This window comes from Haliotis cracherodii, unplaced genomic scaffold (genome assembly GCF_022045235.1).
Source record: "Haliotis cracherodii isolate W230 unplaced genomic scaffold, xgHalCrac1.p SCAF_10, whole genome shotgun sequence".
NCBI lineage: Eukaryota > Metazoa > Mollusca > Gastropoda > Lepetellida > Haliotidae > Haliotis > Haliotis cracherodii.
This window is the reverse complement of record NW_027266265.1, coordinates 15,451,540-15,468,866: the sequence shown is the minus strand read 5'-3', so window position 1 is coordinate 15,468,866 and position 17,327 is coordinate 15,451,540. Positions and strand designations below refer to the sequence as shown.

The following is a 17,327-nucleotide window of genomic DNA, read 5'->3' as shown; positions in this document are numbered from 1 at the left end:
TACCAGAATTTTAATTTACAATTTGATTAAATTTCTTTCTTTTCATCTATATAATCCTTTTGGGTTCATCTCAAGCCAAATTAAACAAAACAATTATATATCTTCACAGAAAAAAGAAAGTAGTATATATTATCACATTTACATCTGTCTTTGGATATAGGAATAACATAAAATGAGAAACAAAGAAAATCATCGAAAAACCAAAAGAAAACACAACTTAAGCAAACATATAAAGTAACATTTTATCAAAACCGTACAAGGAAAAAAGTAGCTTCTATTTACACCAATTAGTTGTTGGAGTGTCTAGCATGTCAATGTCTCGTCCAATATTGATAGTATTTTGTGGAGATGGGGAAAAGGACACAAGGGTCGTTACCAGCACTGAAACTATCATAACGGCAGCACAGTAGTAAATCCACACTGAAATAAAGAATGCAAACACATCTGAGCAAGTGTTCATTTAAACTGCCACCTTAAATACAACTGTGAAGTATTGAAGCAATTGCTCACAAATATGTTTGAAAAAGGAAATAAGGTCATGTTTTGGCCAAAACGCATTGAATATTATCTGAAAACTGACTACGATGATATCCTTTTCGTAGTTTCCAAAACCACATGGACAGAAACGAAAACGTCAAGGTCTCATATTTGTCACGGTCGTCACATCTTGACCAAGAGGTACCAGCGATGGCACATCCACCACTCCAATGGTTGACTCCAGTGAACAGATATTCTGTAACGAAATCTGTTGAATATCACCATCACCACACGAGTTGTATTGCTCAAGAAAAAAGATCCTCGCATCTTTGCGTTTCGGATGCATGGCCGATTTTGAACAGTTTGCTGAAAAGGTTTGTCATGATTTTCTTGGGACGTGACATCTTGTTGCGTCTTTTGTCCAGGGTCTTGTCTCTGTCTGGCCGCAACCGGAGTCGGATCTGGGTGAGAATCCCAACAATAAGGTCATCCACTCGGTGATTCAAGGCAATAGAAATCTCCACGTACTTGCAGTCGTATTTGCAAGCAATAGATATGGCATCTGTAAATAAAACGGACTCATTAATTGTTGCAGTTATAATTCATATGCGTAGGTGAAACAGGATGTAATATCGTTTCATTGAAAAAAATATTACATTACAATTCATCATATCATAATATATATCTTACAAAACAATAAAACATGATAAACCGCCAGGCAAAATACAATATATACACCCATGTTTCATGATGTCTAAATATGAAACAAATTAAACAAGAATTGGTTATTCAATGGTCATGTATTTCATACGGTTATCATAGTTGTGTTTTGGACCTTTTTTTGCAGCGTTTCGGCGACTTTTTTTCGATCTGTTAAGGTCTTGATAACGTTTATGATTTTTTGGTCAAATCCAAGTGTTTACTTTCTTTTTCCTGACAGTTTATATTATATATTGTGAAAATGATAAAATACAATATATTGTAATTATCTCATATATCAAGTCATATATGGTAGCGAAAACACATCGAACATGAAACTATGGTTTAAATTGTGTGGTGATAATATTAATTACACTTTCTTTCACTATGCTGTGCTGTACCGTTGTTACTTTAACGCAGATTGATATTCATAAAATATTTCCAACATGTTTTTCATTCAATATTTTTGGCATATATTGCCTCCGGCGGTCCTCCCAACCAATTAACGTAATAAACGTGAACATCAAAACACATCAACTCATCCAATTGGCATTAAACTTCATCAGTATAATGAGCACACGTTTTAACTTGATGGCCCACGAAACGAACAACCACGAACACGAATATCCGATTAGGGGGACTGGATATCTCCAGAGATACACCCATTAGCAAATTAGAATGATTAATGTTATCATAGCACTAGGACTTCTCCATGTTTACAAGGCTTTGGCTGGGGTTGGTCTGTGGTACGTTGCGTGTGAGAAATTCCCAGCAGTGCTCATTATTCAAACAGGTAATTACCGGCCTGGGAGAACGACAGGAGAGTGGGAAAGTGACTCAGAATCACACATGACTTGTTGCACAGAACAACTAAAGTACAATTCAGTGACTTTCAGGATGTCGGTGGAGTTGTGAGAATGTCATCTGCTGCATGTCCATCTTGTTTTATGTGTCACGTTACATATGACCTTCACAAAAGAGGACCGACCTTCAGTTGGTTTGAAACGTTGCAATTGTGTGAAAATATATTACTGGATAATGTTTGGTGTGTTCTTAAAGCAGGTGTTGTGTTGGGGAGGGTTAAAAATACGTGCATGTTACTGGATTAAGTTTGTGTGCTGGCGATTAGGTGCCTCACTCTGGCAAGTGTGGGTTCAAATCCCGGACGGGACTTAACCCAAAAAGTACGAGAATCTGTACTTTACTAAGAAAGTGTTATCCCAAATATAACATTTGTTACATTTGACCACTTTCTAATATGGCATTGTGTATTCATAGCTTTAGGCCATGGGAGAGGGGTACGCAAAGTACGTGATCTAGACTACCAGTTGTCGGACTTTCATTTTTGTGGAAGATCGCTGACTTTGTATGCTGGCGATTAGGTGCTCACTCTGGCAAGTGTGGGTTCGAATCCCGAATATAACATTTGTTACATTTGACCACTTTCTAAAATGGCATTGTGTATTCATAGCTTTCGGCCATGGGAGCCGTGCCAATTTACACTTGTGAGAGGGGTACTCTTTTGAAAAAAAATAATACTGCAATTTTAGAAACTTTAGGTTGTTAAAGGGTTTCAGTATTATTCAGTATTAAAAATGTTGATCATACCTCTTTCAGATATGTGCCTCCGCCGCACAAGGTCGGTCTTATTGGCGACCATGATGATGGCACAGTTGTTTCCGAGGTCGGTTCGAATGTGACGAACCAAGTTTTTGGCCATTTCAAAAGTTGTGATGTCGGTTAGTGAAAACACAACAAGAAAACAGTCAGGTTTCACTGTATCGATGTCACCCATCTGGAAATAGAACAGAAATGCATAACGATAATAATAACAACAATGATTATATATCAACAACAACAACAACAACAATAATAATAATAATAATAATAATAATAATAATAATATTTTTTAATAATTAAAAACATCTATAATATATTTGAAAATAGCTAATGATGTCGTTCTTGTCCATGTGTGGTGGATCGCACAACATAATGTATGACTTCAGATCTATTGATCGGTAGTCGTACATTGTAAATGGATAGCACGATTGTATAATGTCCGTAGAAGCTCTATGCCTAACGTATATAGATTACAAACCGAATTTGAATCTTGTGACTATCTTGTTTGGATTAATAAAGTGTTTGCAAATATCTCACGCTCTCAAGAGATTGCTTCAGTTCTGCCTTGTAGTTGCAAAATGAATGACGTCTCGCGATTTTTTATGAATGATAAAAGTAGTCCCGGTGTGACAGAGGTAACGGTTATCAAATCAAAACGAATGAAACGAGGTCAACCTTGTACGACACATGTGTGACGTACGGATTAAGTATCTTACCACCTGTATCTTCACCACGTGGATATTTGGGATATTTACAATAACATGCTTAGGATGTGACTTTGATAGGAGTTCGTTGTGATTTTGTATCAATACAACGAGATTCCTCTTCACATCAGGTGGATTGTCCAGACTTAGTTCGTTGTCAAGCCTACATGACAGTAACACAAACTCAACATCAGAGAGACTTTAGGGATATACAGTAAAGCATACTGGCCCAATACTAACCAGGTCACACCATAGTTAATCACAGTGAATAACTGCATGAAAGCATCGGTCTCTGTTTATGTAGGTTCTACCACATTTCTCCAGAGGAATGTCACGTCGTTAAGATATCTATGGGTATGGATTAGAAACTTTACTTCCATGATGGGTGGACACTTGAGGTTTGTTCAGGGGAATACTTGAGTTGCCTTTGCATGTGTTTGTGACGGGTATCACCGGTGGGACAGGATACGCTCACCGTTACGCGAACACCTGGTATCAATACTATGTAATAGTGATTCATAAACACATACCTATAATAAAGTCGGAACTGGACAACGGGCTCTGCTTTTAGCAGAGAATACTTCTGATTTTCTGAATGGTTTTGTCGATTTTATTTATTGAAACGTAACCGACATGGTGCCGAAAACCCGGAACATTGGCATGGTACAAGCAAACCAAGCATTATAATCACGTTTAGGATTCGAACCCACGACAAGATGATCCTGGAACACGGTAGAGACGCAACTGAACACAGCGAATTGCGGCGCATGAGACGATTGGAACACCCATGCCCCCGTTTAAATATGATTAAAACTAAAAAAAACATAATAAGGTTAATCGGATTCGTGTAAAGGAAATCAAGCTGTAGTGATCGGGCATACTGTTGCAATATTCAAGCAAAATGATGATGGAAATTTGATTTTCTACAGTATATATGAGCATATTCCCATGCTGGGAATCGTAGCCCGGTCGATCACTTTAACCAACTGTTAGGCTATCCCACAGTCCTTAGTGGGGACTGTGATAATTATTTGTCCTTTGGAGCATGGTAAATTTAGCACCTAATCATCTGATATTTTTAAAGCCATAAGACATTCCACATTTCTTACTGCTGGTAAGAGCAGATCCTTTCTTTTTCTGACTTCAACTCTAAATCCTTTCATCCTAAACAAACACGTTCTGAAACCAGAATATGTCCCTAAACGTTTCGCCAACACTGTAAAGAACACAGAATTAAGCGTAACGCCGAGCATATCTTCTTCCGCACGTACACACATTCTCAGAATGGAGAAGTCTTTTTAAAGCCTCGTAAGGGTGGTTGTCTCTGACAAGTGACGAGAGGGTTATTTCAGGTAACTGTGAAGTAACGTGCCTGACATACGAGAAAACAGGATATACCGTGCACGCAGAACTCTTCACTGTCCCTAAACGTGCTAATGTTGATGGCAGTAGCACGAAGCCTTGCGTAACTCCTGTGTTAAGTCTGTTTGTTGAAGCATTTCCCATATGGCGCAAGCAGAAAGCTCGTCATTAGCCGTCGCTAAACCCCGGCAGTCTACTGCCACGTTATATTGGTATCCACATCATTATTTTTGCAGTAGCTACAAGGCCAATCAGGATTATAGTTTTCTGGGTTATGCCTTATTTTGGAAAGCAACATCATCCATGTTAAATCAAATTAAATCAAATTAAAAATTTGTCCAGCCCATTTTCCAATTAACAGCTGCCCAAATGCGCTTAGATCATGATTGATCTAGTCGAAGGCTCTCTTGAAGAGGCATGATTGGAGTGTATTTTTAAAGTTAATCAGTTTTTCAGATTTATTGTTGCAGATTGTTCCATAGCAATGGGCCAGCATGTTGAAAAGACCTATCTCCATATGTTTTGGTACGTGACTTTGGCACCACTAGCAGTTGTATGGTACTATGAGTTCCTGTAAGTATGCAGTAGCCAAACTATGCATTGCCTTGTAAGCCAGAGTGAGTAGTTTAAATTGCACTCTTTGTTGGATCGGCAGCCAGTGCAGTTCAGTCAATATTGGAATGGTATGTTCTGTATTCTGAACACGCTGTAGTTTTTCTGCATCCTTCTTTGCTATGCCATAGAGGAGGGAATTACAGCAATCTAACCTGGAGACGACACCAGCTTGGATAAAGATTTTTGAAGCCCCGACGATGACATAACTCCAGATGTGTCCGATGTTGTGAACATTAGCATATGGCTGTGACATTCTTATCCAAGCGGATCTGTGATTCACGCCCAGGTTTGTTTCTGGCACTATGGCTGGGTGTGATTACACTCTCTCCAAGGCTGAAGTCAGGGAGAACAAGGTGAGGTTACGAGGATTTTGAGCAGATGACCAATAGCTCTGTTTTGTCCTCGTTCAGTTTTCAGGCCAGATATAGTTGTGTGTCGACTGCGTCTAGATGGTATAGTAGGTTATGTCTGGCTGGCTGTCAGGGTATATACTGTGAAAAGGATAGGTCCCAAAGTAGATCCTTGTGGTACTCCAAACTTCAGCTGCTGTTTTTCTGACGTATGTCGCTTATATCGACTCAAGGGGACACCGCGGACTGTTACTCATTCTTAGATTAGGTCTAGATTTTGTATTTAGTAAACTGCCTGGCAAATGAAAGTAGACAGGATTTAATCAAAACAATTACGGCGTTACAAGGCTGAACTATCTAGGCACAGATCTTCCTCCGTGTGAACTGGATCTTTTGCTTACGTCTATCGGTCGTGTTGACCTCAGTCTCTGCGCAGCGGCGATAAGCTTTCCATTGAGTTATGTAACACATAAGCTAATCTTTCTTTTTGTATTTAGTAAACTGCCTGGCAAATGAAAGTAGACAGGGTTTAATCAAAACAATTACGGCGTTACAAGGCTGAAACAGTCACCGAAAGAATGCGAACTACGATACCTACATCAAATGCATCAATATCAAATAGCCATTTCTTGTTTATTTCATATTAGCCACCATTAAACATGGGTGTATACTTTCCTTTGCCCAACAGTTTACTTGTTTGAAACTGGAAAAATGTATCCAGTTGGCGTAATCATTTACTGTTGGACCGTCGTACATAATACAAATTGAGCTAACATAGAAGTAAAGTGGTGCTAGAACGCCGTGAATCAATTTAGTTGGGAAGGACAATCTGGACCTCTCTTAGTGTTATGGGTTTTGTAACATTGACATTAAACATGTTATTGTCTCAGCCTGGCTTTTGTGATTTGCAGTTTTGTTGCAGTGAAAAATGTAATTCGTAAACGGAGTCATGCAGCACATACGTTGTCAGACAAATCATGTAACAGACTTAAATGTAAATGATCAATAATCAGACAGAAATTATTAGCAGTAACGAAAGGGAATCAAAACTAAATGTTGCTTTGAAAATCGTATTTCGCGGCCTGCCAGTCTTATGTGAATGAAAATTAAAGCCAAGGACGTAGATCTGGGATGGAAGGTGAAATATAGGTGGGTGTAGTGCTGACAGATCAAGCAGCACTAGATCATGACCAGGGAACTCTGGGATGCGAAACATGATCATGGCATGATGGCTAGCCAGGCAAAGGAACGTAACTTTCACATCGAATTGCCGCGCCTTAGATCATAATAAATATTTTTGAAATTGTATTTTGCACCACAAGTAATCATTATTTTTTTAATTTAAAATCACGATTATCAGCAGATTACGTACAGCAGCTAGCGAAGAAGAGTGAATGAGTGAGAGTATGGTTTATATGCCGCTTTTAGCAATGTTCCAGCAATATCACGACGGGGACACCTTAAATGTGCTTCACACATTGTACCTATTTGGACAATTGGACCCGGACATTCGGCGTGACAAGCAAACGCTTAAACCTCTTGGCTACCCCATCACCCCCGTGAAGAAGAGAAACCTGTATCGATCAATATGTAAAGCCATATATCCTGTATCATCCTAAATTATCCGTATTATCATCTCGGTTACAATTGTCTATATAGAGTTAGCAGTATCAGTGTACGGATGAAGGGATGTATAAATAAAATAATAAATATTTTTCTGGAATATGGGCCCTGAGAGTCTACATATTTCGCAAATATAGATCATTCCGGCAGATTCGGAATCGTTCAGACACTGAACATGAATTATTTTCTCTGGGCTCCTTTCTATTAAAGATCTTAAGTCACTTTGCCAAAACGGTTTATGTGTCGATTTTCTAGTTGTCTCAAAGTCATTCGGGAGTCGCAAGTATCCAACTTAAGTATAATTTTCCCCTGATGTCTCGAACGGAAAACTCGATAACACGAGTTCAACACAACGAGGTTCGACTGACATGTATTTGACTACATTTAGATTTAACTGCTGAGTAAATTGTAAGTTAACGCATTTGACCTCATTTGAGGGTTTTGTTTAGGATATGTGTTTGAGAGTACACATCGCACGAAATCGTTTGACTCGTGAATATTCAGAATTTTAACAAATTACTTTCTTCGCCAGTCATTCGAAATCTCTGGCGGCGCCAGCTGAACCGCACTGAGTGAACACCTAAGGTGGCGAGGCTAGGTCTCAAGTGAGCGGTTGGCACTAGGAACTATCTAGGCACAGATCTTCTTCCGTGTGAACTGGATCTTTGGCTTACGTCTATCGGTCGTGTTGACCTCAGTCTGTGCTTTGCTTTGAGAAATGTAACACATAAGCTGTTCTTTTCGGCGATATGGCAAATGTTGCGTTGTTTCGACCTCGTTAATGTAGAACGCACAAACGGATCATGTCAATAGGATATCGTTTGAAGGTTTGTGTCAAAGATAAATGATGATTTTGTTTAATATTCTTTGAAAACATACGGCTTTACACAGTTATCATTTGGTTCAAAGATAAGTCCGGAAAGGCCGGCTTTGTTTGGGAGGGGTTACATGATGGTATGACAGGCTCCGTGGTCAAGAGGATATGGTGAGTGTTTCCGGAGTGCATTCACGTGGCTATGTATATGCAATAATCTTGATTTTACCTCACTTCCCATGATGGTGTCCATCTGAAAGTCATTTACGCTGTTATACGTACGCAATATAATGCAACTGCACAACTTACAAAGGCTTGGACTTTCATGAAGTCATTTCGCAGAATTTCCACTGTGAAGTAGTGTATGTGAAATATGGAACCTCAAACAATAATCCTGTCGTAATAACAATCTCATTTAAATCAGATTTTAATTCTTGCTATTGCTAAACAAAGATCTGAGTACATCCCATTAAGGGTCACGTCAGAACGACATTTCAACCGAAGCATCTGAACGTGTCTTACCAGATCAGGAAAGTGACAGTCGAAATGTGTTTTCTAATCATGCAAACTCCAAAAGAGTTCATTTCAAAACAGAACAGCATATTCTTTTGGTCTGTTTAACCCGGGGGCACGGGTGGCCCAGTCGTCTAAGGTGCCGCGATTCGCTGTGCAGAGTTGCGTCCCTTGGGAACGCCAGAAACTTATGATTGTGGGTTCGAATCCCCGTTCGCCCCGATTATGTTTCTAGGTTTGTCAGCACCATACCCGTGCTCGTGGATTTCACCGAAGTGGTAAACGTCTGAGACCTGCATCACTTCGGGCTTTCCTCCCACACTAAGCTGACACGCCGTGATATGACTGGAATAGTGTTAAAAGCGGCGTTAACCCCAACTCACTCACTGTTTAACCCACCCGTGACCCTCACCAATACAAGGACGCATACCCCACCAAGCGTGTGTATGCGTGTCTCCTTCGATCAATCAGATTTGGCAAACTGACGATGACAAGGCACACATATAACTACGCATACCTTGACTGCCACAGATACATTTCTATGATTCGAATCTATGCTAAATTCAACATGGAAGCATATATTATTCAAAAAGGTCAAATATTTCACTTAGTTATCGTGCTCGTTAATGAAATGAAAAACATGGATGACATGTGAACATGGAACAGATTTGGTATTTATCTTTGGCTTATAAAAACAACTCAGTAGAGAAGAAAAACTTGTTGTCTCGTCTCATGTGATTAAGGAAACGTTTTTTTGAACATATAACTGGTTTGTCAAGGTGACACAGCCAGTGCGTCTACATGTGACTGCTGGTGCGATGTTTAGGGCGTGAAAGCCTCAGAGGTATAAATTAATTGTGCATGATTAAATTGTCAATAATTTATGTGCAAATCCAGGAGATTTGGTTTTTAAGACGCTGGCTTAAGGTAAATCAATACGATCCTTTAAAAAAGACCTAACTAGGAGAAAAGTGAGGCCTCGGGTGATATCATTTATTAATTACGTTCATGTTTTCATGTATCTGTTTCTGCTAGGTCACCATGAAGTATTTCGTGAAGGAATCACGCCAGCGAACATCCATCTGCTTCGTCACATCTAATCCTAATCGTCAAATACATTATATTTATTTTAATTTAGCTTTAAATATGAAAATTTCAAATGTAACTGTCCGGTGAAATGGACGTACGGTTGTCTTGAAAAGCTGGACGTACCTGTCATGTGAAATGGACGTACGGTTGTCTAGAAAAGCTGGACGTAGCTGTCATCTCAGACTGTGATGACCAATGTCCTGCTTGTAAATGTTTTGTTTGTTTGTTTATTTGTTGTTTAACGCTGCACTCAGCAATATTCCAGCTATCTAACGTCGGTATGTAAATAATCGATTCTGGACTAGACAATCCAGTAATTGACATCATGAGCATCGATCCACGGAGTTGGGATACGATATCAAGTTAGCGAGCCTGACCACCCGATTCCGTTAGTCGCCTCTTACGACAAGCATAGCCGCCTTTTACGGCAAGCATGGGTTGCTGAAGACATATTCTATCCCGGATCTTCATGGGGCGTATGTAAATGTAGAGGTCCAGTCATTTCAGGCACCTAAATTCGCTATAAAGTGTTGCTTCGTGTTAGGATCGGACATTATGATCCTTGTTTGTCTGCATGTTACGCAGTGCTCGTAGGGACTGTGGTCAGGCTCGGTGACTTGGTTGATACCTGCCGTCGTATCCCCATTGCGTGGATCGATGCTCATGATGTCAGTCACTGGATTGTCTTGTCTAGACTCGATTATTATTTACAGACGGCTGTCATATAGCTGGAATATTGCTGAGTGCCGGGTTAAACAACAAACAAACAAACAAACACACTTTGGGCTTTCCTCTCACTCACTCACTCACTCACTCACTCACTCACTCACTCACCCACCAACTCAATCAATATGTGTATTCCATTCCATAATTGTTGGCGGAGAAAATATGGGTAAAAAGGGTTACACCATCATAATGTGTGTATCAATTATTCAGGTGTAATTTGATTATAGTCTTGATATGAAACATTCCCTTGTCTTTGTGCAATGGTCACATGCTCACATAGCGGATTCTCTTTACTAGGTAATCATGGAATTGGCGCCGGTTTTGCAGAAACCTTGACCGTCTTTGCAGTCCTTGAGAGTCATCCCAACGTATCAAGTAATTGTATTCCCCATCATAAAAAAACTGTCGATTGCGTTACAGTTAATCTAACAAAAAGTAGCGTGTCACTGGAAAGAATAGAAATCAGTCCTATCCTGTCCTTTATGAGAGAGGTGCGTATGGTATTATAGAGTGAGTGACAAAGTAGCATGATTATGTCCAGCATAAAGAAATACCAAGAACGATGGATCACCGGAGGAGTGACAGTTGTAGTCGGCGAAGCTGAGGAATATGTCATTTCCTTGAGAGTCACGAAGGTTTGGTAATCGTTCACCGACCTTTTTATGTGATGCATTTTGTGTGTGTCATTTGTCAGCGCAAAGTGAGTGAGTGAGTGTGTTGGGTTTAACGCCGCTTTTTAACAGTATTCCAGTTAAATCGCGGCGTGTCAGCTTAGTGTGGGAGGAAAGCCCGAAGTGATGCAGCTCTCAGACGTTTACCATTCGGTGACACCCACGAGCACGGGTATTGTGCCGACAAACCTAGAAACTTAATCGGGGCGAACCGGGATTCGACCCCACAGTCATAGGTTTCTGGCGTGCCCAAGGGACGCAACTCTGCACAGCAAATCGCGGCACCTTAGACGACTGGGCCACTCGTGCCCCCGTCAGCGCAAAGACAGCCATGTAAAACAACAATCTTGTTAATTCAAAACTTCATTAGATGGAGTTGTTTGTTTTGGACAATTTTCAGGAATATGGTTTGTGTAAACATTTATATGACAAATTGATACTATGCACTTTATACGCGCATTATGTATCATTTGTACATGTCTACGAAGGAGTTTCATAAGTTATGTTAGATCAACCTTCTGATAGTCATCCTAAACTATGAATCTTGAATATTATCGAAGTAATTTCAGATGCCTTCATTAATCATTTGCGACATCATTGTAAAAGGTAATAAATAAAAATCATAATAACAACACCAATAATAGTGTCATGTAGCTGGAATATTGGCGAGTGATGAATTAATCAACAAACACTAGTAACTAGACACTAATGTGAACTTTGATATAACCTTCTCCGCATCAATGTAGAAGTGCCACTAGCTTGCGTGTGCTTTGTCCAAATCTTGTGATGCCAGCTCATAGCTGGGGCTTACGTGTATCACTGAACTTAACAGATGATTACACGTGGCTCTCGTTGCACCATGACATATTGTCTTATCCAGTTGCAGGAGGCGCGGAGTGGTACAATGGGGCACATTTGGCTTGTGGAGTAACGTGTAAATATGTATCAGATGTTCACAGAATCAAACATCAATGTTAGTCCTTACCAACAACAGATGCATACTTAAATCGAAATAATTCCTCCCCTTTTCGTTATTAAAGTCCATTTAGATTATCTTGGATTTTGTATCTAGAATAGTTGTTTTTCAGCAAGAACTGCAAAACCAGATATGTTTTTAATTAAAACAATGAGGCTAAATATTTATCTTGTGAAAAACTTTACACAAACGTTAATTTTTATTCAAGCATTTTCTGGTACATTATATCATTTTCGATACACGCCGAGCCACCCCAACTCCCCTACACCCCCTGTCCAGAGTATCAAGAGGTCGGTCTCTAACAGTAAGTCATAACACGTAACAAATGAATATATGAATCTCGGAACAGACGTTTCAAGTTTCGAGGACAAGATATAATTTTATCTTGGTTTTATGCTTTTTATTGAATGATGATGTGTAACCATTCTAACAAGAATGCAGCCAATACATCATTCACTCCGTTATTGTACCATCCCAAAGTTCTTGCTATTTGTCATTGTTATGTACCTACACTGGTTAAAACTGACTAAGCCTTGCAAGGGCCACACCTTCTATCAGGCGATTTTAGACGTACTTGTGTAACTGAATACATGCATGCAGATAATGAATAATCAATGGCAGTAGGAAACAGTGATCGTTCCACCGACACAAAGCAGCACATGAAACCACAGCGACAGAGCCTACGTTATGATAAAGGGTGATGCTGTACGATGACTACGTGGGTGTAACCACGAAGGATGTAGAGGAAACGTAGTAGGTCGCAGATGGTATTATTGTTCTTCTGTGAACACTACCTATTGCTTAGACGGGGGCAAGGGTAATAGTCGTCTGAGGTGGTGGAATTCGCTGTGCGAACTGCGTCCCACAAGCGTGCCAGAAACCTATGATCGTGGTTCCTGATTTAAACTGATTGTTTCTAGGTTTGCCAGCGCCATTCTTCGTGGGCTCCATGGAAGTGGTAATCTTCTAGGACCTGCATCACTTCGAGCCCCCCCCCCCCCCCCCCCCAAATAGGCGTTAAATCAAACTCCTTCTCTCCTTCTCATTAGTTATATTCCACATGGCCCACAAAGCGTCGCTGTTTAAAGACAAGCAGAGGTATGTATGAATGCCATACAACAAGACGACATTATATATATCGCCAGTCTTGATCTATGCAATATACCAGATACGTGAAAGAGACACTCATGATGTAGATCAATATCGTTAATGATCGCGAATATGCGAAATCAATGAAGCCTCAAAGGATATAACAATTCCTCTGATACCAATGACCCTTTTGGTTAGTCACTGACGTTACGAAATCCCAGATATGTGGCACTTGGTGTAACTGACGAAGTAATCGTCCGAGTAGAATAATTTAGAAACTGGATCTTTGCAGAAATATGTTAAGTCCCCTTCCAATGTGCAATTATATCTGTTTTCCATTATGTCTATGCACTTAAGTATTCTTGGGCAAGACTGAACTTTGGGTTGGCCATATAACCTGGAAGATGTACTGATGTACTATACACTCATCATATGAATGTTGTAATCAACACATTGAAGAATAAGTCCACGTTGTTATTGAGTATTCACAGATTTCCATACGTAAACTGTTTTGTCACCTAAACATTGAAGATGAAAATAAATATATTTTGGTGAGTATATACCATACATTCAAGACAATTATCATTCTATACTACATATTGTTAATGTTTCGCTTCTCCCAAATACTATGTGTGGTACAATGTCAGGTAGAACCTCAAGGTACAAGCAGCTTGTAAGGAAATATTACTATTAAAGGATATATATGTCTGCATCATTCTCTGTTCCTTTTCCATATTATTGGATATGTTTGTAGGTAATATTTACAAGTTTCAGTGGTTCTGAATTTTGATAGCAATAATTTTTTTTGTTATGCATGAGTGTGTTATCGTCATAATGGTCTGAGCTCGGCGCCATACAGCATTTTTGTTGCGTTATCTTAAGTGTATGTAAGTATGGGCGTAACATGAACAAGAGTCTCATCGCAGAGATTGCAATGTGGAATTGAGCCTGGCTTGTATCGAATGTACCAGGCTTCCTTACACTATCAGTGAGTGGTCATAGGCTGGATTTAACCCCACTTGGAAAGCTTTTCAACGGCGTGCATCCGTCATGTGAGGGCCAGAGAGATGCTGATAAAACTAAAGAGCACGGCTGTTGCGTTATCAGAACAATAATCCTAAACGGGTGAATTTGAGAATCAGACCAACAGCTAAGGGTATTACAGGCCTTTGGCCTCTTAAGAGCATGAATAAAGATCGATTAGCTTAAAATAAACTACACGGAACATGATGTTAAATAGATACATAGATGTTTTAAAAAGAGATATTTTGTAAAATATGGCAATGATGTATGTATATCACGATGCGTCATATATACTGGTATTCAAAACGTCACCGTCACAAAATAATTAGTCTCGACTATCTGCCGAAACAAATGTCATAGGGCGTTAACGGCAAAATAGTGATGGAAATTATTTGAAAGGATCACTGAAAACAAGGTATTCACGAAATGGGTACGCATGTACAATGGAACCGGCCTATCAGCTCGATGTCTGCCGAATGTACATATTCTAGGATAACGGTAAGTATATTGTCGTAGCGCTTTGCATCACTTCTAGAACACACATGTCATGGTTTAATTACTGGGTTCCAAGGTGGAATTATATATTAACCATGATACCTAAAGCATTGACGTTTTAAAGAATTCCATGGGGGCTTAATCCCAAACCTACATGCAAAGCTATACACACCGAATGTAAAAGGACAAGCTGAAACGGTTAAATAATACACACATCGCAATCGTTGTGATCAACATGTCTCAATTTCCTTGAACCGCAGTAATATTAATGAGGAATTTGCTTGTCTCCTCTCGATTACACAAAGGCACGTGCAGGCAGCGGACTTCTTGTAGTTACTACGCAACAGACATAATCTTCTGAAGCAATTGCGGTGCGTTGGTCTCATGTATGTGGTAATCCCAGACCTGCCCTAGCATGACAAATAATTGATCCATTCACAGCTCATATCTCTATTGTGTTCGTATCCAAGGTACAACATCGGATAACATTTAACACAAAAGGAGCGTAAATGTCATGGTTTATGTTTTTAGGAACTCATTGAAATACACTTAATATAATAAGGGTTAATAAATATTTTAGCTTTGGTTGATAAGAAGACACTATTATATCTAAAGTGTTTCTGATTTATAAAAAAAACGACAGGTAATTGTTTTCCTTTATATGGAGTTTTAGTAGTAAATGGTCTTTAGAATATAGAATTATCTTTGATGTTGTCCTTGGTTATACGTATCTGCCCTAAGGGTTTCTCGAAGTTTAATCCCTTATTTGCACAGTGTTATAATTGGCAGTGAATGGAGTATGCTTTCGCCATACCTTCCTCATTAAATAATGTCAAGACGACAATGAATTATTATTTGGTCTTTAATCATCATCTTGAACTTTTAACGTCGAACACATCAAGTTTAAGTACGCCTTCAGAGATAAGAGAGAAGGTTACAACTACTGCAAATTGATCAATAATTCTCCGGGACCGCAGTTTCATTTTACTGAATACTTAAAAACTCGTCTTGAAGTGATGAGAGACAATCAACAACTTCTATTGCAAGTATTAGAAACTGCCTACGTTAATTCTTGAAATAATGTACAACCCGTTGCATTTAAACACCTGTTACCAGAACGATTTATTTACGTTTCTAGTTTTTAAAATGAAATGAGTGTCTTTCATATAAAATCACATCCACTGGATCTTGAATTAGATAAAACGAATAATGGAGCTTCCATTTAAAATTCTGGGGTTGGAGATGTTTGTTTGTTTAGTTAAGGCACACACGCACACACACACACATACACACACACACACACACGCGCGCACGCACGCACGCACGCACGCACGCACAAACATGCCTCTGAATTGAGGTGTCCAAACACGCACACAAACACACTCTCACACTCATGCACGCAAGCACTCACACACACATCCCTCTGAAGAGCAGACCAATCATTTGTCATACGCACAAGCACGCACACACACATGCACTCACGCACTCACGCACATCCCTCTGAATAGAGCAAACCAATCATTTGTCACACGCACACTCATGCACACACACATGCACTCACGCCCTCACACACATCCCTCTGAATAGAGCAGACCAATAATTTGTCACACACACACATGCATACACACATGCACTCACGCACTCACACACATCCCTCTGAATAGACCAGACCAATCATTTGTCTCACGCACACACATGCACACACACATGCGCTCAAACACATCCCTCTGAATAGAGCAGACCAATCATTTGTCAAACACACACACTCATGCACTCACGCACTCACACACACCCCACTGAATATAGCAGACCAATAATTTGTCACACGCACAAGCACGCACACACATGCACTCACACACATCCCTCTGAATAGAGCAGACTAATCATTCGTCACACACACAAGCACGCACACACTCATGCACTCACGCACTCACACACATCCCTCTGAATAGAGCAGACCAATAATTTGTCACAAGCACAAACAAACAATCATCAAGTTGTCTTTGCTCCACAACATAAGTTTCAGAACATCCAGCATGGTCAGTATCGTAGTTAGTTTTGCATGTAATACATGCGGACAGTGTTCGGAGAACAGATTATGTTTCAATAGAAGCCCTAGTCCAATAAATATCCCAAAAATAGCAAATGGCCGCCTCGAAACTGCTAAAATAGTTTTGACCCCGTGTAAGGGCGTGTTCGACTGAGAGGTTGTCTTGCCTCATGGCCTGGAGTGTGATAAGAGAACTGATACTTGATCAAACGTATCATCTTTAAAGGAAACAAATTGGTTGAAAAGACGTCATTGATAGCAAATAAATGTATCCAGTTATGGCCATTGGCACTCTTCTCTTTTAATGTACACTATGACAATATCAAATATACCCTTATATTTCCATTGATGTGAATACTCTTGTTTCTCTAAATTTCCGGGTCATTATACAATATACAATATCTGTCGTCAGAAAAATAGGTTCAATATAT

At 39.7% G+C, this 17,327-nt stretch overlaps 1 protein-coding gene across 1 annotated transcript in view; it reads right to left on the bottom strand.

Moving 5' to 3' along the window:
• Nucleotides 1–224: 224 nt before the first annotated feature.
• The window catches only part of LOC139454104 (ras-related protein Ral-A-like), a 36,116-nt gene continuing 19,013 nt past the window's right edge, over nt 225–17,327 (bottom strand). The window contains exons 3-4 of the mRNA XM_071235609.1: nt 2,785–2,971; nt 225–1,039 (exon numbers count right to left, since the gene is read on the bottom strand). Of these exons, the coding sequence (XP_071091710.1) occupies nt 783–1,039; nt 2,785–2,971 (444 nt within the window). The 3' untranslated portion in view covers nt 225–782. The remainder of the gene's footprint in view (nt 1,040–2,784; nt 2,972–17,327) is intronic.